The 27,051-nt window shown below is 51.0% G+C and overlaps 1 protein-coding gene across 2 annotated transcripts in view; it reads right to left on the bottom strand.

The window, feature by feature from the left end:
- The window catches only part of HSPA12A (heat shock protein family A (Hsp70) member 12A), a 138,250-nt gene that overhangs the window by 55,892 nt on the left and 55,307 nt on the right, over window positions 1–27,051 (bottom strand). Inside the window, exon 3 of one of the 2 annotated variants that reach the window (XM_088019824.1) lies at window positions 3,697–3,717. The exons of the other annotated variant lie outside the window; for it this stretch is intronic. Coding sequence (XP_087875950.1) covers window positions 3,697–3,717 — 21 coding nt within the window. The remainder of the gene's footprint in view (window positions 1–3,696; window positions 3,718–27,051) is intronic. 2 annotated transcript variants of the gene reach the window in all.

Here is a 27,051-nt window from a genome sequence, read left to right as displayed (position 1 = left end):
AACATACTCCCCACATAGACCAGGTCGAAAAAACCCGAGCAGAATCTGCCCTCCTTCTAATGCCTACAAAGAAAGCAGACAAGCTGGACCAGCCATCATGCCACACAAGGCAATGGCCATCCCAGGGAGCATCTGGGAGATAGAGACAGGAAGACCAACTCTCCCTTCCTCCAATGGGGAAAGAATTTGATCAATTCCAGCCCCTCTGATACCTGCACTGTTCCCACAACAGACCGAAGCAGGCATCATGTGTGCCTTGCCAGACCAGGAAGGGAAAGCTTAGCTGGAGTCGACATGCACTTTGGGCTCCAAAGCCACATCGCCCCTTTACCACCCCCATCCCCGGCACCTGTTACTGCCCATCTCGGGATGGATTAGGAGTCATTTCCAATAAAGGGGGGCAGCAAAGATTTGCAGAATCCACCGCGGTGGGGTCAATGTCAGTTCTAGGCAATGCCTGCACTTCCTGGTCCCCTCCTCGACGCCCCCCCAACCCCCCCCCCCGCTCCCCTGGCGATGCCCAGACATGCTGCAGGTGGAAGGCGCCCGCTCCCAGCCACATGCCGCTCATTCATTAAAGTGCCTGGTTCCTCCCCGCTATTCTAATTATGCGCAACAATAATAAAGAAGCTTTCTCCCTTACCAGAGGCCTACTTATGCAATGAGAGAGCATTCTGCCCCCACAATACTGAGTCATCACTCAAACCCTTGTTGGAATCAAAGCCACATCTCTTCAAGGATTGACTGAGCCCTGCCTACCTCCCTTCAGCTTCCACCCACTCCTGAGCAGCCACGTTTCTAGAAGCACCACTTCGCTGCAGAGTGGGCAGGGTGAAGATGCCATTCCCCACTGCTGTGTTCCCTTGTGGATTACTGACTGATATTCATTTGACACACAGGAATGTGTTTATTGAACACCTACTATGTGCCCTCACTAAGAGTATAGCAATGAAAGACACAGTCCCTGCCCACATTGGGAGAAAAGGCAAGAGAAAAGTCTAAGATTTTAGGGTCAACAACTGATTCATATCCCAACTCAAGCATTCATTGGCTCGGTGATTTGATCCCTTGGCTGGGCAAACTACCAAATTTCTCAAAAGCCTCGTTGCCTCATCAGCAAAATGGGGTAATAATAACCCAACCTCATAGGGCTGTCAGAGGAGTCGATGGAATATACACATACAAAGTTGAAACATTGCAAGCACTCAATGAACACTAGTTGAGATTACCAACGATCAGTACCAAAGGCTTTGGGACCACAAAGGCAAGACAGATCTCACCAAGATGGATGAGTCTATGAAGGCTTCCTGAGAAGTGATAACCTGCACTGAGTTTTGAAGGCTAAGTTGGAGTTTGCTAGAGAAAGGGAGGACGTTCCTGGTGGGGGGAAACAGCACGAGGGCTAAAGGAGATCACAGGGAAACGGGACACTGCGTGGGGAGCACGCACAGGGAGTACACAGCGGCAGGGGACACAGCTGCAGACGCATGCATGGATGTGAAAGTGGGTCCATGGCCAGAGCCCTGGCCAGGCACGTGCTCAGAGAGGCGGGACAGCTTGACCAACCTCCCACCCACCCTTCACTCAAGCCCACTTCTGGCTGTGCCGTGTGGGCCTGGCAGGTCCCTCCCTGGTGAAGTCGGGGTAACAGGACCCCCTGTTAGCCATCCATTCAATCACAATTGTGGGCAGGGCCAACTGAAATAATTCAGTATTTTCCGATTTCCGCATAAATGGAGTCCTCAGAATCTCACCTCCAAAGCCCAACGCAATGCCTCCAGAGGCACCCCCAACGCGGGCAAAGCCCCCCCCCCCCGGCCTGCTGTTCCTCTCCCTAACGCCATCCCCTCTCTGGAACTAATTACTAGGTGTCCGCCGCCCACGTCTACTCCTGACTCGGTCACCATAAGAGCTAGCCCGGCCTGAACCATCCCATGTCCCCCCCCATTCATCTCATCCTTGTAGGGCTCCCTGTGCCAACCAAGGCAGGTCTTGGTGGGGGCAGGACTGAAGGTCATCTCAGCTTTTGCTGTCCAATACTCTAAAGATTAAAAAGTGGCCCTTTGTAAATTAACAGAAATGTTCTATTAAGGAAACTCGAACACACAAAAGGAATAGTAATGAAGCGCCGTGTACCCATCAGCCAGCTTCCACAACTACCAACTTTCTGCCATTCTTGTTTCATGAGTAACTCTACCCACACTCCACCCCCACTTGCTCTGTTGGGAAACATGCTATGGCCAGCCTTTCTGGCCCACACCACCATCCAGGGCTCTCACTGCCCACAAGTCCCAACACAGTTTGATCTCTCCGCGCTCATCCTTTGGCACCAGAAGCATCCTTGAAATAATCCCCTGAAGAACACCATTTTTATGTTCCTCATAGAATGGTCATCACTGGCCACACCCACAGGGGCTACATAGGATGGCGGCAAAGGGCCAGAGCCCTGGAATCAGATGGCCTGAGTCCAGATCAATACTTCCTGGATGTGTGACCTTGGAGAGGTCGTTCAACCTACGTTTGGATTTCCTACCTGGGGGAAAGGGCAATGCTGGTAACAGATCTGTTGTTGAGGCTTTAACAAATAAAATAAGGTAATGCTCCTTGCCCAGCACAGAATATTCAGTGAGAAAATCTTAGAAATAGATGTGTTAGATGATGGGTGAGCAGGCTCTGCTCCTGTGAGATACTATTAATATCTCTCATTTTAGAGATGAAGGAATGGGAACCAAGAGAACCAGCAAGTTGCCAGGGACAGCCTGCTCTGTGTCCCAAGTCCATGTGTTGGATATTCTCACAGGCTGCCTTGAACTGCAGATCACTGGAAGTGAAGAAACACTCTAGAATAGATAGAGGCGAACAGTGGCAAGTGGCCCAGCACCACCCAGCATGTGTTTCCCCATCCTGGATGGGGAGCTCTCCCAGCCTGAGGACAGACAACCACCCAGTGCCTCTGTGTGTCTGTGTGTGTGTGTGTGTGTGTGTGTGTGTGTGTGTGTGTGTCTAGGGTAGGGGTGCTGCATTCGATTTTACAAGACAAATGGTGTGGGGGGGAAGCACATTCCTGCTCACTCTTCTGATTTCACACATCCTATGGCCAACCTTGCATTTGATACAGCCATCCGCTATTTATCCCAGCATGAGAGGCAAGAAACTTAAGCTTTAGCAATTCTTAGCAAATCTGATGTCCCTCCCTATCATCCTACATTTTTTTTCCAATTTAAAGAAAAAGGGGGGGGGGAATGAATCGATCCAGTTGCTGAGTGATATCCAGACAAAGCCACCAGCCCACTGCCCGCGTTTGCCAGCTGGGGAAGGGCAGAGGCGGGGGCAGATTTGGATGCGCGTTTGGGCCGGGCCTGGGCTCTGGCCTGGGCTCTCCAAGGCCCCTCCCAAGAGTGAACCCTGTCAGGATGCCCCCTCCCCCTCCCGCACTCCCCCACTACTGCAGTGCCGTGTGGGGAGGCACCTCCCAGATCTGCAGGAACAATGGGCTGGGGAGGGGGCAGGTGCCGCTCAGAGCGCAGCAGAGGGCGGGGGCCGCGGCCACAGACTGCAAGACTGCAAGCACCCCGCCCATGGTGGCTGCGCAGCCGGCTGACTCAGTTTCCCCAGCTTTGAGGTGCCCGCAGAGCTTTTCCTGGATGAATTTCCCTTACGTCCCAGACATTTTAATTTCATCCTCCCCAGGCTCACCCTGCGGCTCGCCGGAAGCCACTGGGCTACGCTCCCCTCCCGCGGCTGCTACTGCTAAAGCCCCTCAGGTCAGGGACGCGCTGCATCTCCGTGCGCCCAACTTTCCCCACTTGGGACCCACGATCCTGGTCAGGCCGTCCCCTCCGCTGGCGAAACCATGATTTATAGCCCTGGGCTCCAAAAGCTGCTCCTCCTCTTCCCCTGGCTCCCGGGTCCTCCTCTCGGTCCTTACCCGGCACCCTCGCCCCATCTGGCCCTAACCACGCTCCCCAAAGATTGGCCATGGCACATTTGCAGAATGCGAGCGTCGGTCCTCCGCACAGGGCGCCACCTTCCTCTCCCCCGCCCGGGCAAGAAGGGGACAGCCGAGCCCCCGTCGCTTCGCCCCTCTACGGCCCGCAGAATCCTTGGGGATGGGCGGGGCGGGCAGTGCGCGCTGCAGTTCCGCCCCGAGCTGCAGCCCCCACTGCCCGCACGTACGTCCGACCTCGGCGGGGCGAGGGGACAGCTCCAAACCCTCGATTTGCCCCCAGGCTCCCACCCGCGCCTCGCTGAGTCACGGAAATGAGCCGCTGGGGATACGGGGCCACCCGGCGGGCGGCCCTTTACTCGGCCAGCGCGGGCGTCCCCGCACAGTGCGCCGGGCATGGACACGGGGGGGTTGGTTCTCACCCGGACTCGCCAGGGGCCCCGCAGGAGGCGCCACCCCGGGACCGACCGGACGGCCAGGGCGTCCGGGCGGGGGCTGCGGTCCCCGCCGCAGTGTCCGCACCCCGGCCGGGAGCGCAGCACGTGACCGGCGGGCCGAATAGGGCCCCCCGGACCCCTGCTCCGCCGCGGCGCTGACCCTGGCCCTCCCGGCTAGGGCAAGATGTTGAGGGGTGCGCGCCCACTTTCCCGCGGCCGGAGAAGGAGCTGCGGGACGCCGGGCCGAGCGCGCCTCATCCCTCCCCGGCCCGCCCCGCCGCAGCCACAGGACCCGCGCCCCGCGCTCACCTCGGGGCCCCGCGTCGCCGCCGCCGGCCTCCTTGTCCGCCATGGTCGCGCAGCCCCCGCCCGCGAGAGGAAGCTCCGGCGCAGCCCCTGTGCCCGTGCGGGTCCCCGTCCGCGTCCTCGGCGGCGCTCGGGCCGGGTTTGAGGCGCCGGGCAGCGGGAGCACTGCTGTGACGCGGCCGCCTCCGCAGCCCGGACTCCTCCCCGCGCTCCTCCCGGGCCCGCCCCGCGCCCCGCCCCGCGGAGCTCGGCCGGCTGGGGGAGGCCGGCGAAGGCCCCTGCGGGACCCCGCTCGGCGTCTGCCCGCCACCACCTCCCCCCGGAACCGTCGCTCCGGGTCCGGCCCCTCCTCTCCGGGGCTCGCCCCCGAGCCGGCCGCCGCCGAGGAAGGGGTGCGGCAGGGGCTCGGCGGCTCGCCAGCCGGCCGGACGCCGGCGCACTGAAGGCGCAGTGCTCGGCGAGCGGCGGCGACTGGATTTCAGGTCCCCTCCGCCCCGCCGCGCGTCCGCTCCGCGGAATTGCCCGGGGCGGAAGCCCTGCAGCAGGCACCGCACAGAAACCGCACTCTCCCGCGGAAGCCCGCCCCAGTCTCCACCCATCCATTTCGCTCCCCCAGGGTCCCAGGGGAGCGGGCAAGGGCCACGCAAAGGAGGAACCCGGCTTGGCCAGGACTGAGGCCGCAGACCGAGGACCTGCGCGGGGGCCTCATTCTGGGCACTGCCGCGGGCGGCTGCCTCCAGGTTGCCTGCGGGACTCCATGGCAACTCGGGACCCCGGGGCGGGGGGGGGGGGCGCCTGTCGCGGAGTCTGCGATGCGCCTTCCATATATGGGCTCCCAACGCGGCCCTCATTAAAAGTCTGAGAATAACGGCATTAATAATTCAGAGCTTCGGTCAATGATTCATCCTCCCTGTCCTCTGGCTCTGCCACACACGCGCGCGCACCACTGGCACCTGTTCGCCACTGGCCAGGTGGCTTCTGGGTCCTCTGTGTAAGAAGGCAACGTGGGTGGTGATAGGACTCTAATGACCACCGTTACTGGGCCCTTCCCTCTTGCCTGGCCCTATGCTAAATGCTTAAGAGCCTTATCTCATTTGCTCTGCATAACTCTAAGAGGTGGGGACTAGTGGTCCCCATTTTGCAGAGAAGGAAGCTGAGGTGTGAGGGATTTCAGTGATGATCCCTAAACACACACATCAAGTAAGTGACCAAGCTAGGATAACCACCAGCTATCCCTCATGCCCTGCGATGGGCTACAGCTCTCAAATGGCACCTAATGGAGGCTTCATCGTGGGGCCAGGTTATGGAGGAGGGAGTGTGCAGGGGTGCTGAGAGAGACCAGTCTCTGCTCAGAAAGTGATTTTAGGGTGATGAGTTAAAAGGATGAACTTGCCCTCTGCCTGCCTGCATTAAAAATCCCGAGCCTGCAGTCTCTATGTATGAGACCGTAAGTTAATTATTTAACCTTTTTGAGCCTCAATATTCTCATCTGTGGAATGGGTACAGAGAACCCACTTCCTAAGAATGAAGATGAGCTGATGCATGTAGCATGCATTGCTTGGGGTCTGGCACATGGTAAGCAGTCCAAAAGGTATTACATGTCATTAAGTCACAGGCACCTTTTCACCATGGGCAATGGCCCGTTGTGCAGGACAGTGGGGAATGGGGGGCACATGGTGGGGGGCACTCCCAGAGTGGAGAACACTGGTTTCCTACAGAATGCCCCCTCCCTCCCAGGACTCCTGCTGAGACAATACCCCACTATCTCAGAGGCAGACTCAAGACATGGCCTGGAGGCCAAGAGCACCCAAGGCAGGCACCCAAAGGCAGGCACCCAAATACAGGCCAGAGGAAGGGTGAAGGCAGTTGTGCAGGTGATGATCCCTTCAAGCTGCCTTCCCAGTTCTGCCCCTGTACCCCTACTGAATGAAGCCGGCCAGGCTGAGGCCACATGGACTGAAGCTCAGAGGGCAGGAACGGCCACCAGCATGCTGTGCACTGAGCACCAGTGTCACACGGACACATGCCTAAGCACTGAGGCCAGAAAGAGTGGTTCTGATTAAGTCTCTCTTGTGTTCAAAACCATGCTGGGCCTCCCTCATCTACAAGAAAAAGCCCTAACTCTTCAGCTTAATGTTCAACACCTTTGACAACATGCCTCATCTGGCATATCTCTCCCAAGAAGCCTTCCTTCCACCAGCCTTCCTCGGATATGGGCACAGTCTACGTCTCTCTCCCTGTTGGACACCCCCATCGCTTCCCTCCTCTACCCGCCCACATCCAGGCATCCTTCAGGGCCTCAGTCCCAGGCCAGCAGCCCAGGGAAACCTAGGACACCACCCGACCCCCGGGGGGCTCCCAGAGTATTCTACACACTCACACATTTTGTTTTATTTTTCTCCTCCTTCTCCATCCATAGCTGCCCGGGCAGCTCAGCACTCAGAAGCCTCCTCTGTCTATCTGCAGAGATGCTCACCTCCACACCCAGGGCTCGAGGCTCCAGATCTCCTGAAAGTCTCCCCAGGGCACCTCCCAGGCCCTTCCCACTCTCCCAAAGCCCAGCTCATCCTCTGCCGCCCTCCCTCCTGGCTGCAGGATCTCTGGAAAGGCAGCATCACCCACAAGCCACCCAGCCACACACCTGGGCATCGGCTCTCACTCCTTTCTCTGTGTCCGTCTGAGTTTGGTCCATCTCCGAGTCAAGTGTTGCCCTGCTGACCGTGGACATTTCCGCTCCATCCTCACTGCCACCATCCTCGTCTACATCCCCACCATGTCTCACTGCCTCCATGTCTGCAGGGCCAGCTCACTGTCTCGGGCTCCTGTCCTCCCCCTCAGGCCATTATTTGTGACTCTGGTCTGCCCTGCCCACCCACCTCTCAGCTCCGTCTGCACCCCCCGCCCCTCATGACTTCTTTCAATCCCTTGCACCCACCCCTGCCTCCCATTTCAAACGCCTTAAAATGTATTTGATGTTTGGACCACTTGGCCCCTCACCCCTCATCACCAGCAACCTGGAGAACTCAGCAGGGACTCCCCAACTCCAGGGAGCCTACCCTGCACCCCCATCTTGGCCCTGGTGCCCCTCCTCAGTGTCCTTATGGCACCCTGTCCCTCTCCATCAGGCGCCTGACCCCCAGCATCAAGACATTGGTGTGGGCAGCCTGTCGGAACCAGCAGGAACCCCGCAGCCCCCACCTTCCTGCCACCTATGGAGGAAAGGCCTGAGGGCCATCTGCTCTCTCTCCTGACATGCAGCCACAGTGACATGAGGGCACGTGAGGACGATGGGGGATGGCATGCGGGCCCCGTGCTGTGGGCAGAGAGCAGAAGACAGTCTTGATTTTCAGGGAGCATGAAAGGCAGTGCATGCTCTGCCTGGGGTTTATCCTCAGGGCTTTAATCATCACAGTAATTAGAACCCGCCCAGCGAGCGCACACTCGGCCAGCCAGGCGCCTCACATACTCACGGTTTTCTAGCACAGCAGACAGAAGCACACAAAGGTGGCGGCACCTGCACAGGCTTCCTCAGGCCACAAACAGCGTGGCCTGTCTCCTGTCACTCGACAGAGGGAAGGGCTCCCCCTGTCCTTCCCTGATGCCTACAGTCTCGTCACCAGTAGCAGCAGCCTGAGATCTCGTCACTCCTCTGCTACCAGGTCCTACGTGAATTGGCCTCCTGATGCCTCTTGACTCTAGCTCCTTCCACTCTCCCTTCCCTCACGCCAAAATGTGCATGCCATCCATGTGAACGTGCCCAATCTCATCCCACCTCAGGGTCTCTGCTCCAGGTGGTGGCCCTGCTTGGGACACAGTCCCCAAGACATGCACACGGCTTGCACCTCACTTACTTCGAGAAATGCCACCCTCCCAGGTGGTTCTACGGCTGCGGTCTCATCCCCACTGGGAAGTGAGCTCCGTGAGAGTAGGATCCTGGACTGTGCTGCTCACCTCTGTATCCCCAGGTCTAGAACAGTGCCCGGTACGTGGCAGGTGCCCAATGAATGCTTGATGGTGGAGGGGCTGGCTCCATCAGCAAAACAGGAACATGACAGGTTCGTCCAGCTGGGCGGACCAAGCCCGCCACGGGGACATCACATGGACTCCTGGGGGCTCTCACAGCCATTGCAGAACACATCTGTACTTGTGGGAGGTCGCTCTGCAGCAAGTCCCCTTCAGCCTCCCTCCAAACTCCTCCGCACAGGGCTCCCTGTGGACTCCTTCGGCACCCTCCATATGATCTCCTCTCCACCTTCTGGGCCAGAGGGGCCCAGGCTGTGGTCTGTGGTGGTGGGCAGTGGGAATGCTCCCACCTCCGCTCATACCAATTACAGGTCTCTGCTGGCCACTTGAGTCCCAAAAAGGGGCCCAGCCCAGAGCCAAGTCACCCCCTTCTGGTAACCTCATGCCGGTCACTCCAGCCACATGGGCCTGTCCTCAGGTCCCCAAAGAATTGAGTAAATCTCTCTCCTCTTCCAGGTCTCAGCTTAAATGTCACTTCTTCCAGAAAGCCACCTGGCCCTCCAAGACAGCCTGAGGCCCCCACTCCATCCTCTGTTCCTGATTCCCCATGCCCTCCTTGCACATAGCAGTATCACAGCTCTGGGTCACTATTACTATTAACCCATTATATAGATGACAAAATCGAGGCCCAGAAAGGTGCAGCTGAGAAGCTGCAGAGCTGAGACTAGAACCCAGGTCTTTCCAATGTCAGGTAGCCTATTTCCCCCTCCAGCTGCCAGCTTCCCAGGGTCAGCCATATGCCTGGAACAGATAGTTAAATACTAAAAGCAGAATAGCCCCTCAGCCTCAGGCCCTCACCTGACTCATCCTCTCTGGGGTCCTCTTCCCCCTCCAGCCCACAGACACCTCCCTGCCACAGTCCCCTTCCTTGTTCTTCAGCCCCCACACAAAGATATACCTCCCTCCCTTCCTGATGGATCTACCACTGAGGTTGCTGATCCTCGGTGTGCATCGAGACAGGGACAGAGCAAGTAGAGTGAAGAGTGTGGGTCACGTGGAGTCAGCCAGACCAAGGTTCAAATCTGGGCTAAGTCATTCCCTGCCCCCATCAAGTGACCTGAGGACACACCGTTCTGGGTCTGTTTCTTCATCTGTAAAAGGGGTTGATAATCGTAGGCAGGATAATTGTGGGAGATAATATATGTAAAACACTCAGCGTAGGGCCAGGCTACATATGCCGCCGTAAATAGGACTTATTATTTAATTTGCAAATTGGAACCACAAAAATGCCTATTCCTTGTATATTATAAATTACAGAATGGATCTAGACAAAAAATAATTTGGGATGGTAAAAGACACATGGAAGATATGGGGGTGGCTTTTTAAAAAACATTTACCCAAAAATTTTTTAATCTTGAGAAACACTGATACTAGTCCAAATCTGAGCTTTTATGTAGGAAGCTTCCAGCAAAAGCTGCTTTGGACTTTCTGATATGCCACCAGAATTTTGTCTATAAACTGAATATCATAAAAGTGACTCCTTTATAACAGGACCGAGATTCAGATGAGCCAAGGCAACATGAAAACTTAAGGGAGGGGCACCCGGGTGGTTCAGTCGGCTGGGAGACTGACTCTTAGTTTCAACTCAGGTCATGATCCTGGGATCGAGCCCTGAGTCAGGCTCTGCGCTGAATAGGGAGTCTGCTTGAGGATTTCTCTCCCTCTTTCTCTGCAACCCCAACTCATGTGTGCACACTCACCTGCACGTGCGTGCTGTCTGTCTCTCAAATAAATAAATCTTAAAAAAAATAAAAGAAAACTTAAGGGAAAGCCTGGACAATAGGTCAAGGTCCTTGACCTCTGACCTTTAGTATATCTTAAAAATCCAAACTCAGAACTGAATCGTCGTGTTCGGTTTGTACATCCCTTTCCCTTGGATTTCCACCCCATCTGGTGTGAATCAGCCTCTCTGTTAACATTCCAAAGCACACTTCACATATACAACATGGGTTGCCACATGAGTCTTCCAGGAGAAACATTCAAGTTCCACAGGAAATTATTTCTCAAAAATATCACAATCACTCAGGCCTGCAATGTAAACTTGAGAAATGCCTACTCAGGTAATGAAGGGTCATCCAAATATTTTTTTGTAAGTATTTCAAACAGCAGAGCAAACGTCTGTGGCCACTCTCTCAGCAGTATCCTCAGAACTGCTCATACTCTGGCTCTGCAAGCTCCTGGTTCATAATAAGATGGGACATTCTGGAAGCCACCTAAGAAGGACAGTGCAAAGTGAGACAAGAGACGAGGCTCAGAGAAGGAAAACAGGAATGATCGCGTGGCCAGGACAGCTATCACAAGGGCTGCAACAAATTAGGTTGTTAGAGCCAAAAGGTTTCGAATTACAGAAAAAAATTACTTGTTGCATCTTCTCCAGCTCCTAGCCCAGGGCCTGGCTCACAGTAGGTGCTCCAGATGTTTGTTGAAGAAATGAATGAGTGGTCACGTAAATAAATAATGGAGTGGCAGCTGGGGCTCAGAGAGGCTAAATCTCTTGTTCAAAGTCATACAATCAGTGACAGCCCCCTGCTTCTCAGCTCCGTTGGGCTTTCAGTGTCCCCCCTGCAAAAGACCCAGCAGGAGGCTAACTGTAATTGATTCCTGATGACTGCGGGGACACCAGAGGCACTAAGGCCCTTTCTAGCTCTATGGACAGGAATGCGGTGGACAGGAATGCGGTGATGGGTAGCAATGTCTGCCCCCTGCAGAGAGTGTGGCATGGTGCTGACCTCCAGGATCCCTCCTCTCCAACTTTCTAGAATTCTATACCAGGCAAAGAGTGCATTCCGCACTGTGCAAAGATAAATCTAAGCAGATCCAGCCACATGCAGCCTCAGGAAAAGCCCTTGAAAAATCAAATCTCCACTATCTTGGTGCTGCCTGGTCCCCTGCCCGTCTGGATGGTTCTACCTCATCAGGCACCTACAGCTGCCCGTCTGGATGGTTCTGCCCCATCATGGGAACATCTGCACATCCCGCGTAGATGTGAGAGGCTGCTGTGCCCTCCTGGCCTGCACAATTGTGTGTCTTCTTCGTGGTGGCAGGTCTATGGTCACAGTATTTCCATGGAGAAGAGAGGAAGGCAGCACTGGGCTGAGGGAAAGGAGATCTGCCTTAAGATCACCAGGTTCCTGGCCTTGTGAGAACTTGTCTCTGGGCCTCACCCATAAAGTGGAGAGGGACCATTAAGTCTTCGCTAAGAGCCCATGGAAAGATGTCCTTGAGTTCTGGAAGCAAACTAAGGAAGAACAACTGGATACGGACCTTAATCATGAGACTCATTCGCTCCTTCCCCAGATATGTATGAGGTTTTACTACGTACCAGGCACTATGTTCTAAGCTTGGAGGAAGCCAAACAGCCAAAATATGTGTTCTTGGCCAGCAAGACTCTGCCTTTATTCTGGGGAAAGGGTGACCCCCACCATACAGTTCCAGGCTCTCAGCACCCTAAAGCCCAGCCAAGGGCCTTTAGAACTCAGACGAAGACTCAAACTCAAAACTCTCCATTGGTTAGCAACTAAACGAAATGGTAGCTTCCCTGAAGGTGCACTGGGCAGAGGAAGCCAGGCCATGTCAGGAAGTAGGCTGTGAATGGTGGGGCAAGGGAGGGCTCCAGCGCCAGGCAGGGTGCCCTGGGCAAGTTAACCAACCTCCTCAGAAGCCCTGCCTCTCCCTATAGAGAGGACAGTGATGTCACCCTCCTCACAGGGTAGTACAATCAATGGAGACAGTCCATAGTGCTCAGGCCCATAGTGCTCAGAGCTACCCAGACGGCAGCTGGGGCTGACGCAAGCCCAGCCATTGCACCCAGGCTGGCCCACCTGTACCCTCTTAGTCCCAGCCTCAGAGGTCTGCCTGTCCTCACTCCCTTTCCCACAAAATCCCAGATCCATTTGCTTGCGGCGGATTTCCATTCTGGACAGTGCTCCAGGCCGCCTGGGAACAAAGCACAGGCATATTGACCAAAGTGAGAAGTGGGGAAAAGCGGGTTTTCAAGGACTTTGGGATTCAGGAAAAAGAAACAGCCTGTGGCTATAAAATATCTTCAAAATCTTGTCTTCTCCCCATCTCCCTTTGACTTTGACTTTGCTTTTACTTTATTTTTTCCTCATTAAAAAATGCGTGATGAGCATCACTTCTCTCCAGGGCCACCACCATCACGCTAGCACAGACCATCCCCTTCGTCTCTCATCAGCTTCCCAGGGCTTAGAGCTGCTACTCTTGCGCCCCCTTCAGTTCAGCCTGAGAGATGCCCAGGAAGTTGGTCAAGACCCACTTTTCCTCTGTTCATAACCCCTCCAAAGATTTCCCACTGGAATTAGGATCAACCCAAACTTGTTTCCCAGGTCTACAAGGCCCTGCAGGATGTGGCCCCATTCACCCTGCTAGCTTCACAGGTCACACTCCTCTCTCATCCCCCTACTCCTGGGCCTCCACTAACCCATAGGACACATTCACAATTAGAACAAAGAGTCCCTTCCTCAAAACTCTTTACTTCCAACCGCTGGGAAACCAGCATAATATCCTGACTTAGTCAAAATAACACACTCATTTTATCTTCCAAAAAATGGAGGTAAAAAAACATTCAGGTCCACCATGTCTAAGATAGCTCCGAGGATTGAACAGTTCACAACCTGACCAACTGTACCCAGTAACTTGACACTACTCTGTCCTCTCGGATTCTTGAGCAGGTCCAGTACTTCCTGCCTCACTCTCTGCTGACCTCTGTCCACAACTCTGTCCCTGCTTAATATCATCCAACCGACTCACCTTAAAGGTCAGCGCCCTGGCAAGGCCCTCTCTGGCCCCACGTGTTATTCCATGTCACATCATGCCACCCCATTTCTCCATGACACAAAAATACTTTAAAGCCACTTCTCTGATTTGTTTATTCTGAGCCTTTCCCACTAGGCTGTCCCCTCCCTGTGGGCAGTAGCAATAAAGAGTACATATTAAGTACTTGCTGTGTGCTAGACATTGCTCTAGGCACTTTACTTCTATTGTCCCATTTGATCTTCACAGCAATGCAGAGGAAGGATTGCTGTCCCCATTTTACAGATAAGAAAACTGAGGCCTGCCATAATTACCCAAGGAGTAAGCGGCAGGGTCAGAATTTGCACCTGGGTAGTGTGGTCTCAGGAGAATGTCCCGGTCTATCCTACATGCCGTGGAGAGCTGTGTAGGACTGTCCTGGTGCTCAGCCAGGCACCCAGCACGTAGCAGGGCCTCAAGAAATGTGTCAAATGAATGAACAAATCATCCAACTGGAAGGCAGAATTACAGTTTACAAAGCACACTCACATCTCTTCTCTTGCTTGACTCATAAAGTACTTGGAGGGAAGTGTCACTATCCCCGACTTTTTTAAGACGAGAATATTGAAGGCCCAGTGAGATCACATGCAGCCTTGGCCTGAGGTCGTAATTCTAAGCAGCTCCTTTAAGCCATTCGTTTCTTTCAAATCGGCTGTTTAATTTAAAATTCTCATGTGCATTCTGCATTCTATCCCATGATATATCTGCATTTGTATTTTGTTTTTTTGTTTTTTTTTTACTATGTTCCCTACGCTGTACATTTCACCCTCGTGACTTATTCATTCCATAACTGGAAGCTGGACCTCCCACCCGCCTTCCCCCATTTTGCCCAACCCCCCATCCCTATTTGTGTTTGTTTTCTAAGCAGAACTAACATCTTAGATATCTAGTACTTGTTTTTAAAACAGTCATCTTCTTGTGGCAAGTTTCAAGCATCCACAAAAGTAGAAAAGAATGATATAATGAATCCCCCGGTACCCAACATCCAAGTTACCAAATTTTAAAAATCCAACCCATTAAGGGACATGGGCTCCCCCAGGAAGCCTTCACAGTAGCTGTCATTCATAGTTCATGCGTCAATATGCTCATTTAATTTCCACAGCCTTCCCTCTGAAGCACAAACTAATATTGGCCTAGATTTCAGATGTGGACATTGAAGATAGTAAGGTCAAGTCATTGCCGGAAGTCTTGGAGCTGGAAGGAGCAGAGCCAGGAGTCACCCAGAGCTGGGCAGCTTTACCACCTGGAGGTGAAGTGCTGCTCTAAAGGAAGTGGGTCCATCCCTCCTCCCTTTTTATGACCAAAGTTTGCATTAAAATCACACCCTTTCTGAAAACATCTCACTCCAAATCAGCCAGGACAGGTGGTCATCCCCCCAGCCTCTCCATCATTCTTTCTTATTCACTCTCCTGTTCCAGCAGACACCTGCAAGCCCCTCCTTGTGCCGGTGTGCTGAGATACAAAGTCTAGCCAGACGTGGACCCGGCCTTCAGGAGCTCCCAGCCTCAGTGGAAAGGAGAGAAGCAGACAGACATAACCAAAACTCGAGGCAGACCTTGACCAGTACCTGGGCATGGAAAATTTATTAGGAAAATGTTCTGGGCCTCACCTACCCTCTATCTCCTCCATCAGAAAGCAAGGCCCTGGAGGGCAGGGGGCAAGGAGGAAAAGGGCTAAGCGGTATGAGTTTGGGAACTGGGTTATCCTTGGGTTTGAATCCTAGCTTCACCCCTTCTAGCTCTTTAGTCTTGGTTAAGTTACCTACCTTCTCGGATTCACTTGTAAAAGAGGGTTAATAAAACCCCATATCCTAGAGCCACTGGAGCATTACATTAGATAATGCTTCACCCAGTTTCTTAAACAACGGGAACTTTCCATCAATGTTGGTTAGTACAATCGGTTATTACTCATAACCAGTTCTCAGTAATGAGTCTGGCTTGCTTGAATGAGGCACGAGCTTTGGAAAAGAGGGTACACATTTCCCAGTAGACTATTTTTCTTAATCAGCCTCTCCTCAGAAAGTCTGTAAATTTGGAAAATAAACAAATTAAAAGTAAAACTTATCAGCCTTCCCTACCCAGCCAGCCGAGGGATGCGGGCCACATGTGAGAAGGACGATCTGGTGGTCAGGGGAGTGGGGACAAAGGCGCCCTGTTGTCTCCCAGCCCACACTGACACACTGGCACACATTCCATGATCCTTCAGGGCAAACCCACGTGCAGCAGGGCTGGGGTGGCTAGAACAAAAGCTCCAGGCGCGGGCCCCCTCCGGCCTCCCTCCAGGACCTTCTCCTAGGTTGCTAAGAACCAAGAAGGCCCCGGGCCACCCGGCACACGGTGTGCACTTTGCTAATAGTGGTGATCGCCATGTCAGTAGTGGGACAAGCACCAGACCTGGTCTCAGGACTCCTGCCTCCAAGACCAGGCTCTGCCGGGCTTTCGCTGTGTGGCCTCAGGCAGGTCACCAAGCCTCTCTGATGCCCAGTCTCCTCTAATGCAGATACAACTCACACTTGGTTCCTCCTGCCTCACTCTGCCTGTCGCGGACCCGGAGTGGAATCACAGCTTTACCACTTCTGAGTCTGCGGTGTTAATTACCCTCAGCCTTGTTTTCCTCATCTGCCCAATGGGACTATGCCCGCACCAGCCTCCCGGTGCCACGGCAAAGAGGAAATGAGGCAGTGTGTGCAGCACGCCGGCCGAGGCGCTGGCTTGTAAGTGCTCAGTGACAGAGGATGGGTGCCTCCCCCATCCCCCAGCTAAACATGAAGGCGACACCGACTTCAGTCACCAGCAGCAAGAGCCCCCTTCTGCGTTTGCTTATTTTATGCCAGACAATAGGCCAAGCGCCCGACTGAGCTACTCCATTTCCCCTTCCCAAGAGAGCAAGCCCGTGCGCAGGCCAGGGGCAGCCTGCTCCGGCAACACGGAGGGTCCACACACGCCAGCCTCTCCCTCCCCGGGGCTCTGCTACATGCAGTGTAATCACCATCCACACCACGGAACAGCCCTGACCGCCCCACCAGAGGCCTTCCCTAGCTGGCACGGAGGCGGGAGGGCAGACAAGGAAGAAGCCTCCTCCCATGACAAGCCCACACCTGGGCAGGCTGCACCGGGAAAATGGATGAAATATGTTGTCCTGAAACCTCTGGTTTGCTCTGAGGATAGAAGGTACTAAGGTCTGGGTCAAGGTAAGGGGGTGTTATTCATTTTACCCCTCCCCAAAGGCTGTGACTGTCTTGATTTCCTATTTTTTTCTAGTGTCCCAATAAAGTTCTAAGGCTGGAGCAAGAGAAGAATTTAAAAAAAATAAATAAATCAAAATACTGAACTTAAAAAAGTTAAGTTTCTGGTTTTTTTCAAAAACAAAAAAATTAAGGATAAGACGGAAAATAGAGGAGGGGCGCCTGGGTGGCTCAGTGGGTTAAACATCTGCCTTCGGCTCAGGTCATGATCCCAGGCTCCCTGCTCAGTGGGGAGTCTGCTTCTCCCTCTCCCTTTGCCCCTCCGCCCTGTTGTGGTCTCTCTCTCTCTCTCTTAAACAAATAAATAAAGTCTTTAATAAAAAAAGGGAAATAGATGAGGTAATAGGTTGCATTACGTGTGATCTAACAGGTGTGCATGTGTGTGCACACAGGTGTGTTTCTCAAAGTCCCAGAGCTAAATACACAACTGTCACAAAGAAATATCTCCACGAAGAAAACAATTAAACAAGCACAGGGAAAGTTATCATTCTCACCAGTAATTTATATGTGTGTGTATATAATTAAACACTGAGAAAACATGGCATCAATTATAAAACAAACAATAGTGTCTAATGAGAATGAGAATGTCCTTTCATGCAGACATAGATAATGCTGTCATAAACTAAGTTTCACACTTTGGAAAAGCATATGTAACATTAAAAGTACTTTGATTAATTAATCCTCTTAGAAATCTATTCTAGGTCAAAAGAAAACAATTATATTTATGCATGTATGTTTCGGTGTTATTTCATGCAAAGCATACAATTGAATAGAATTACAAATATAAATAGGAAGGTGGTATAGCAACATGGAAAAATGTCAAATATAATATTAAGTAAAAAAAAGGCAGAAAAAGTCTATAGACTAATGATTATAACCGCTAAAATTACACCTGCATGTGGATAGATAGTGGCACGCAGAGAAATCAAACAGTTGTGCTAAGACAGAGGGACAATGAGGGGGCCTTTGGTCCTTTCCAGATTCCCTTTAATGATTTATCATATTTTTCTTTCTCCCTCTTTCTCTAAACTCTCCCAAGAGACTGCCCCTCGCTTCCCAGGAAGAGGGGGGGAGCTGCATCCTGCCTCTGTCTCTACTCCCACTCTGGCCATTTGATTTGGTTTCTAAATCATGTTGCTGTTTCTTCAAACTGCAGCTCTCAAAACAAACCAGGGGTGTGCGTGTGAGATCAGAAGGCAAACAAGCTCCAGCAAGCACATTCAGCTCTGTGCGGGGGCCAAGGAATTTCACATTTGGACACGAAATGTCAGATCCCTCAAAAGTCCTTCTCAGGTCCCCGAATGAGCTCAGAATGTCTGCCCTTCTCCAAGCCTACTTGCCAGGGCAACCCCCGGACACCTGCCAATGCAGGGTGGGGCTTACCCCACCCCATCCCAAGGCCTGTGGCCACCCTTCAGCACCTCTTGGGTCACTTGTCCCTTTGGGAATCTGATAAGTGCTCAGACTTTGCACACCGTTTTGAGGGGTTCATAGATCTACCTAGTGGGAATTTATTCATTTATTTACTTATTTGTGCATGAAGACAAGCAGGTGTTAAGAGCCCGTTATGTACCAGGCCAGGAGGGTAAATACGAGGGTGGGAAAACATGGTTCCTAACCCTAGAGGAGAGAGAGCATAGTGTCTAGAGGCAGACAGAAAACAAGAAAATAGACTTTCTAATAAATTGTGGTTGGGCTGGTCCAGGCGTCAGTTGTGCCAATATCAAAAGCTACTTTGTACTGAGCACTTACTAGATGCCAGGCTTAGCTCAAGGCCCTCTCCATGGACTATACAGTTCATTACGGATTACTGTGCCTTATGTTTAATTCACTTAACTCTCCCAACAACCCTAGAAGAAGGTATTAGCTTTATTCTGCTTACAGATCGGGAAACTGAGGCACAGGAAAATTTCAGTAACTTTTTCAAGGCTGGTCAGCAAAGAAGTTTGAGACCTGTGACCCCCACCCCCCACCAGAGTCAGGCTGGTAGCCAGGCAGCCTCTGTCAAGGTGTGGCTTGCTTACCCTGGGGCAGAAGGGGCTTAACAGCAAATGGGACCAGCCCACAGCACTCCTCAGACTCTCCTTGTGAATGGGCCCCCGTGGTATTCTGAATTATGCCTGCACTCCCTGAGCTGGGCTAACTACAGGGGTCCCCCTGGGAAAAGCAGACCTTGTGTGGGCTGACACTCCAGGTTCTGAGTGACAGGGTGGAGGGTCAGGCCCCAGACGGGGAACTGCTGCTCACTTCGGGCCTGCTGAGTGCACCTGCATGGGCAACCAGGCTGCTCTCCCCCGGGGCACCTGACCTCCCTCTAAACACCCCTCCCCTTAAACAGCCAAGGACGCCAGGAAGGCTGTCCAGAGTTAGGCTCACCCAGTTCACACACACCGGATAGGCTTGGACAAATACAAAGTCCCATTCAGATACAGAGTGTGTTTTAGGCTGAAGCCAGGAAGGAAGAAAGGCAGTATCTAGAGCTCACAGTTAAAAGCACAGGCCCGGGTTCGATTTCTTGCTGCATGGCGGTGGGCACTTCCTGTTGCCTCAGTGTTTTCATCGGTAAAATGGGGATAATAACTGTACCTACTCTAGAGGAGCGTTACAAAAATTAAATGAGATAATACTTGCACGTAGAACGAGTGGCTGGCACATAGTAAGCGCCAATAAATGTCAGGTACTATTGATTATAGACTGAGTACTTATAGTAACATATCCACATATCGAGATAAAAGCAAATCACATCAATTTACTTCTCTATTCCTTTATAATAGTTATACATGCATTTAAAAGACTAGAAGGAAAGACATTAACACAGTGATAGTGGTAATCCTTGTATAAGCTTATGAGTGACTTTTATTTTTTTATTACCAACCCCCACACACATTTTCAACAGATAATATGTTTTTCTTTTACAACCAGAATAGAATCAATATATGAATCGTTAAAATTGAATCAAGAGAAGTGGGATTGGTCAGAAACAGAGGGGTTCAAACAGAGGGGTCAAGCCGGAAAGGCATGTCGTAATGTCAGGTGCCTGACACCATTCAAGGAAGGGGGTACCTTGACTTGTAGACTTTGGTCTTCTTGGAAACCTCTGAGCCATCCAAATCAGGACCCCAGGTCCCATCTTCTGAGAACATTGCTAACTGTGCCTCCCTGCACCCCACCGTTGGTCCAGGCCTCCTCGAGACCATGCCTCATGACTTCCGTTGCTAGTTATGGCCCACCCCTGTGCCAGCCCTGGGATTGCTACTTTACTCGGTGGTCTCTTAGTTCAGGCCTAGAGAAAGCAGGTGACTTGCTCAGGACCACCCAGCCAGGAGGCAGTCTGGCCGGAATTCAAACACACATCTTCTTGTTTCAAGTCCACAGCTGATCTTACTAGACAGCTCATAACCCAGAGAAAACATGGGGTTACAGGAATATGGTCAGGGGCCAGGGTAGGAGGTTTCTATTTTCTGGTTAGAATTCTTGCCTGTGGATAATGTGGGTGTTAACTGTGTGTAATTATATCTGTGTGTATGTGTGAGTGTGTGTGTGTTAGAGACAAAGAGAGAATGTATTTATAAAATGTTTTTCAAAGACTATAAGAATAGGTAGCAACACATGGAGCTTGCTCTGGTTTTTCAGAGTATCAAAAAAACTGAATTTAAAGTAAAAAAAAAAAAAAGGGTGCCTGGGTGGCTCAGTTGTTAAGTGTCTGCCTTTGGCTCAGGTCATGGTCCCAGGGTCCTGGGATCGAGCCCCATATCGGGCTCCCTGCTCCACGGGAAGCCTGCTTCTCCCTCTCCTGCTCCCCCTGCTTGTGTTCCCTCTCTCGCTGTGTCTCTCTCTGTCAAATAAATAAATAAAATCTTTAAAAAAAACAAAGTAAAAAAAACTAAGAGAATGTATTTAAATGCATAGAAATTAGAAAAATCTGACCTCAGGCTGATTCTAGGTCCTTGTTACTGACCACAGAATCCTGGAAGTTCAAGGTCAGAGGAACTTTAGAGGTGATCCTGTTGAATCTTCTGCTCCCTGCAGAAAACCCATCTGCTGCACCCCAGACAGCCATCTTGTTTGAATGCCTCCTGGGACAGGAGCTCACTACCTGAATATCCCACAACCACCACCCCCCATCTCAGAGTGGTGTCAGAAAGCTCTTCCACTCATAGTTGAAATGTCTTCCTCATTATGTCACTTTCTGGTCTTAGTTCTAATCTCTGGAGTAATGGGGAATAAATCTGCCCCTCTATCCTAGAGTTTCTGTATCAGGACACCTCCAGCTGCAAATAATAAAAAAACTTCAACTCAATAGCAAGCAGTTAGAAGGGGGCTCTGTCTCCATCTCTGTGACGCTGCCAGGTCACACTGTGGCTTGATGACCTCAGGAGGGCAGCAAGATGGCTGCTGCCTTCCATGCGTCCCACTTAGCCATTGGGTGGACAGAGGGAAAAAACAGTTAAGTCTTCTTACGGGTCTTTCTTCTTCCCCATCCAGCCTCTACTCACTTCTCACTGGACAGAACTAGACCACACGACCACTCTGAACCAATCCTGCGTAAGGACAACGGGATTCTCTTCGCTGCCTTAAACGGAGCTGGGTTTACTCCTGAGCTGGGGACAGAGTCCCCTTCCTTGAGTATCAGCAAAATCAGGGCTCTCCCCAAAAGAGATAAGGTGAAAATCGATTTTGAGTTAACAACAGTGGCTTCAACAGCATCCAGCGCTTAGTTTGCAGAGTAGTGGATGTTGCGTAAGGTGGACTCCGGTGATTTGTGCCTGCCCAGGATCCACTCCCCTTCTGCTGGGGCAGCACCTAATTTTGCTCCGAGGAATTACCCCTCCCTGACACCCTCAGTTCAACATCCTATGCTTTCCAAGTCCTGGTTGATCAGCTCCTTTGATTCTATGAGCTGCCCTATATCCTTCTACTCTTTTCTTTTTGTAGCTTCAATACCCAAACCCAGTCTCTGTTGCTTGCAGCCCCTAAGATTCAAATGCATTGAGAGCTCCAGGGTCCACTCTTCAGGGCTGGCAGCAGCCCAGGATCTGACTCTGGAATTCAGAACCTAGAATCTGGAGTAGAATCTGAGAATCTAACCAATCCTCCGACTAGCTGTGTGATTTTGTGCAAGTCACTCAACATCTGTGGTCGGTCAGACCCTGACATCTCTTTGATCCTAGCAAGAATTGGCAAAGAAACAAACAACAACAACAAAAACCAGAACAGCAACAACCAAACACACACACACACACACACACACACACCCCACACACGTGAATGAGCCCAACCTACTGAAGAAATAATGCAATCAGAAGTCCCAATAATAAGCCACAAATCACCATCTATTTGCTCAGTTAATTGCCAAATTTCAAATCACATGACCTCTCCACACCTCATTTCTCTCATCTGTAAAATGAGGATATTAATAGTATTGCATGGGGGCTTTTGGATGATAATGTAGAATAGTATTTGTAAAAATACTTTTCTACTCTGTTTATGCCACCAAATGCAAGGAATCAATATTCCCAGTATCTGCTGAAAAGATTTGCTTATTTATAAGTAATAACTAAAAAAAAAAAAAATAAGAAAGTGTAAGTGTGTGTAGTCTTCCTCTCCTCCCCCTGCTTCTAAAAGGATACTTCCTGGGGCGCCTGGGTGGCTCAGTCAGTTAAGTGACCAACTCTTGATTTCGGCTCAGGTCATGATCTCGAGGTGGTGGGACTGGGTCCCAGGGTCCCAGAGTCTGCCTGAGATTCTCTCCCCCTCTCCCTCCAGCTCTCTTTCTCTCTCAAATCAATCAACCAAATATTTTAAAAAAAAAAAAATAAAAGGATGTTTCTCTGTGCATCCTTGGCACTTGGGTTTCTATGACATTAATGGAGAGAAAGGATAAAACACACGTGCATACACAAGTGGAGAAGCCAGAGGCTAGCTGATGCACGTGGGAAAGAGAATTATAATTCTCACCGGAGTTTAAAAAAGAAGAAGAGAAGAAAAAAAGAAGACAGCTTTGACCTAAAAGTTGAAGGTGGAAAGGAAAAAAAGAACAGAGGCGAAGAAGAAAGTTTGCAAATCTGGAAAGAGAGGAGAGATGTTGGGGGCGGCTGCCATGAATACGGGAAGATGAGAATGTGGGGAGACAGGCAATGACAAGAAAAAAATGATGTTTAAAGTTGTGCTGGATGTCACGGATGTCCCCCTTTGCATTTCCTAGGAGACAGCAGGAAGATTTTAATCTGCTCTCAATTATTTGGGGATGTTGCACTGATGTTTCTCTGACCACTGTGGCAGCCCGGTTTTTTATGGTACATGGAAATATTCACTGAGCTCCTCGTATGAGCCAGGCACTGCGCTAAGCTCTGAATATACCTGGCCCTTGCCCTCGCAGACTGTGCAGAAAGCACCTGGTCTGCCCCCATCCTGGTGGTCGCTGGACCCCACAGACGTCCACAATCACTCCTCCCCAGCCCCTGGCACCGCCTCAGACGGGGCTCTGGCCATGTCTCTCCAGATTACCCTGTCAGGTGGTCTCCTTGCCCCTAGTCCCAGCCCCCAACATCCAATCCACTTTCTACACCGCTGCCAAAATGATTTTTTCCAAAATGCGAATCATGATCATGGCTTGCTCCAATTTGAAACCTTTCAACCTTGACTTCCTCCTCACCCTTTATTTTTTATACTTTTTTTTTAAGACTTTTTATTTATTTGAGAGAATCGAGAGCAAGAGAAATCACAGAGGGAGAAGCAGACTCGCCACTGAGCAGGGAGCCCAATGCGGGACTCCGATCCCAGGACCCCAGGATCACATCCTGAGCTGAAGGCAGACATTTAACCCACTGAGCCATTCAGGCGCCCCCCGCCCCCTCACCCTTTATAGGATGAAATCCTAATGCCCCAGCTCTCAGGAAAGACCCTTGGCATCTGGGTCTGGCCTAACTCCTGAGCTGTCCCCCACCCCCCGCCAGCCTCCACATGTCACATTCCCACATTTTCACACTGCCTGGAAAACTCACTGTGGACTCTTCCCACTTTTCCTCTTTCACACTCAGCTGGGCCTCCCTCCTCTTCCCTGGGAATCACTCACCTCGCCCCCATCTCACACAAAGCCAGCCCTTCACTCCCTAGGACATTGCTCTCTTTCCGCTCCGCAGTGATTTACGTCCACCGGCTCCTGGTTCCCAGCGGCCACCGTGTTGGGGACAATATTGCATCATGGCCAGCTGGAGCAGAGCACCAGGCACAGGGTGGGTGCACAAAGGAGGTTTCTTGCTGATGGGGACAGAGATGACAAGGGGCAGAAAAATATGTCCTGCTCTTGGGAGGGGCTTGCACTACCAACCTGGCCAATTCAACTTGAACTCGGGCGTGGTGGAAACTTGCTGCTTTTGAATGAATCTGTGTTTTCTACCTCCTGGCACATGTGGGCTGGGAGACGTCAGTGACTTTTTAGCTAATACCTTAAAATAAAAAATTTTCAGGGGCACCTGGGTGGCTCAGTCATTAAGCGTCTGCCTTCGGCTCAGGTCATGATCCCGGGACCCTGGGATCGAGTCCCCGCATCAGGGAGCCCGCTTCTCCCTCTGCCGCTCCCCCTGCTTGTGTTCCCTCTCTCGCTGTGTCTCTCTCTGGGTCAAATAAATAAATAAAATCTTTTTAAATAAATAAATAAAAATTTTCAAAAGACACCTGTGAAACATGATTGTTTCCAAACAACAGCAAAAGAACAATAAACATAAAGAAGAATATTGAACTTTGGCGGGGGCGGGGGAGGCTGCCCAGGGGTAACTACTGCGGGCATTCTGACGGTGGCCTCTGTGTCCCTGTGACTTGCTACATCTGTCTGTAGCATGTCATATGATCTGGTATCTCCATGCCCACAGGGCCCCAGCTTCCGAGAATCTGGGCAGAACTGGCCCCAGAAGGGTGGGGCCGGGGGACCCTCTCTTTGAGGCTTTGGTGTGGTCAAAGACATAGCTGGCCCCACTCCCAATTTGGGGCCATCTCCAGGCAGCTACAAAAGGGCCATTTTTCTTTCCCTCATGTACAAAGTGTGCTCCAGACTGGGAGTTTTTCTGGGTTATGAGATTCAATTCCATTGAAAAAGATCATCTGAGGTTGCCCAAGAAAGTCATATTTAAAGATGGCATAGACTGAAGCTTTATTTTTGTCCAAAATAGTCATGAATTATGAAAGCCATTGGCTGGAAGCTGGAGGAACAGCAGGCTTTTGTGGACAAAGAAAAAGCGTGGGTAAGATTTTGATGCTGATAGGACTGCCGAAGAGTCTGAAAGGACCATTGAGTTATGGGAGGGGCCCAGCAATGCGCCTGTCTTGCTTCCTTGTGTCCTCCAGTGGGGTCTTCGCACAAGGAAATCTGTAACTGCAGGATACGAGTAATTGACTGCTTGGATTTGCCCAATGCCAAGATTGAGTCTCACAGGACCCATCAGAGGTCCTCTATGATGGCTGCCAAACAAGTGGTGGGTTCCGTTATAACCCACTTGGGGGAAGTCCAACCACAGGTACCACCCTGTGGTAGCCATAACTATATATGACTTTACAGTTGGACCCAGCAATTTTATATCTAGGAATCTACCTACAAATGGGAAACAACAATGCAAAAGATGGGATTATCTGTAACTGCAAAATATTGGAAACAGCACGAATGGTCATTCATAAACTAGTTGGATATAAACTATAGTATATCCACTTGATAAAATTCTATGGAGTCATAGAAATGAATGAAGAAACTCCCTATGAATTAACAAGGGGTAAGTTCCAGGATATATATTATTAAGTAAAACAAGCAAATTACAAAAGACCATAAAGTGTATTCTACTTTTTCTGTAAGATAAGGGGAAATATACATATACATACATATACATATGTATATAAACATGCTTAGTTTTGCACAAGGAGGCACAGAAGCAATAAATCAGAAGCTAATAAAAATGGGCAGGCATGGTGAAGGGCAGGGGGTTAGCCATTTTGTACATAGTTTCAGTTTGGAGTGCTTCATACATCCAAAAATAAAATTAAGTCCAAGGGATTTTTTTTAAAAGCAAACCCTGAATTTGACATGAAGAGAAGCAAATAAACCTTACTCTGCATCATATGAGTGGTAGGTACAGTGTAACTTGACAGAGAAAATCACTAACTCAAGTAATTTTGGGCACAGTATTATGACCATATATCTTTATTTTTTTTAAAGATTTATTTATTTATTTGAGAGAAAGAGAGAGACCACACAGAAGGAGAGAGAGAAGCAGACCCCTCACTCAGCAGGGAACCTGATGCAAGGCTCAATCCCAGGACCCTGAGATCATGACCCAAGCAGAAGGCAGCCGCTCAACCGACTGAGCCACCCAGGTGACCCATGACCATATATCTTTAATATGACATTTCCTCAAAGTAAAAAGAACCGCAAAAGCATCTTAAACTTAATTTAGTAGGTTTGTTGCTGGTAGAGGTATACGTGGCATAATTCTGAAGCTATATTTATTGCATATTGAAGGATAGAACAAATGAGCAAATATTTGATGTTGTAGACCAGGGTCTGCTGTGGAGAGAAAGATACAAACTCAGAATGGGGGGGGGGGGAGGGGAGAAAAATCGTTCGTTACTGGTTTTTTGTTGTTGTTGTTTTTAAAGATTTTGTTTATTTATTTGACAGAGAGAGACACAGCGAGAGAGGGAACACAAGCAGGGGGAGTGGGAGAGGGAGAAGCAGGCTTCCCGCAGAGCAGGGAGCCCAATGCGGGGCTTGATCCCAGGACCCCAGGATCATGACCTGAGCCGAAGGCAGACGCTTAACGACTAAGCCACCCAGGCGCCCCTCGTTACTGGTTTTGAATGAGATAGATCAGTGCGTACTCATAGGTTTAAAAAACAGAGAGTTCCCAGTTTTGTTTACAGAAAAGGCCTAGAAGCAATGGTCTTCTGGTAGCAATGAGCCACCGCGAGCCCAGATCTTGGTTTCTAAATACCATTACCCACTAAAAGGAACCTGGGCTTCCAGTTTGCCTGGGACTGTCCTGGTTCAAAAATCTGAAAGTGTTGCACCCCAGGAACTCCTTCTGTCCTGGGTAAGCCAGGATGTTTGGTCACTCACCTGGGAACAAAGGGGCTGCTGGCTTGGAGAGGGGCCAGAATGTGCTCCCAGGTAGACATCACCCCCTTCCAGAAACTCCTCCAGGCACCTCTGCCCAGGCCCTAGCATCTGACAGCCTATGAGAAAAATGCTTTGTACCTGCCGACACCTTCAGACAAGGATGCCCCCACCCCAAGGGCCC

This window comes from Eumetopias jubatus, unplaced genomic scaffold, assembly GCF_037043125.1.
Source record: "Eumetopias jubatus isolate StellerSeaLion01/CBP00866 unplaced genomic scaffold, mEumJub1_p1.0 scaffold_17, whole genome shotgun sequence".
NCBI classification, from domain to species: domain Eukaryota; kingdom Metazoa; phylum Chordata; class Mammalia; order Carnivora; family Otariidae; genus Eumetopias; species Eumetopias jubatus.
This window is presented reverse-complemented; position numbering and strand designations above follow the sequence as displayed.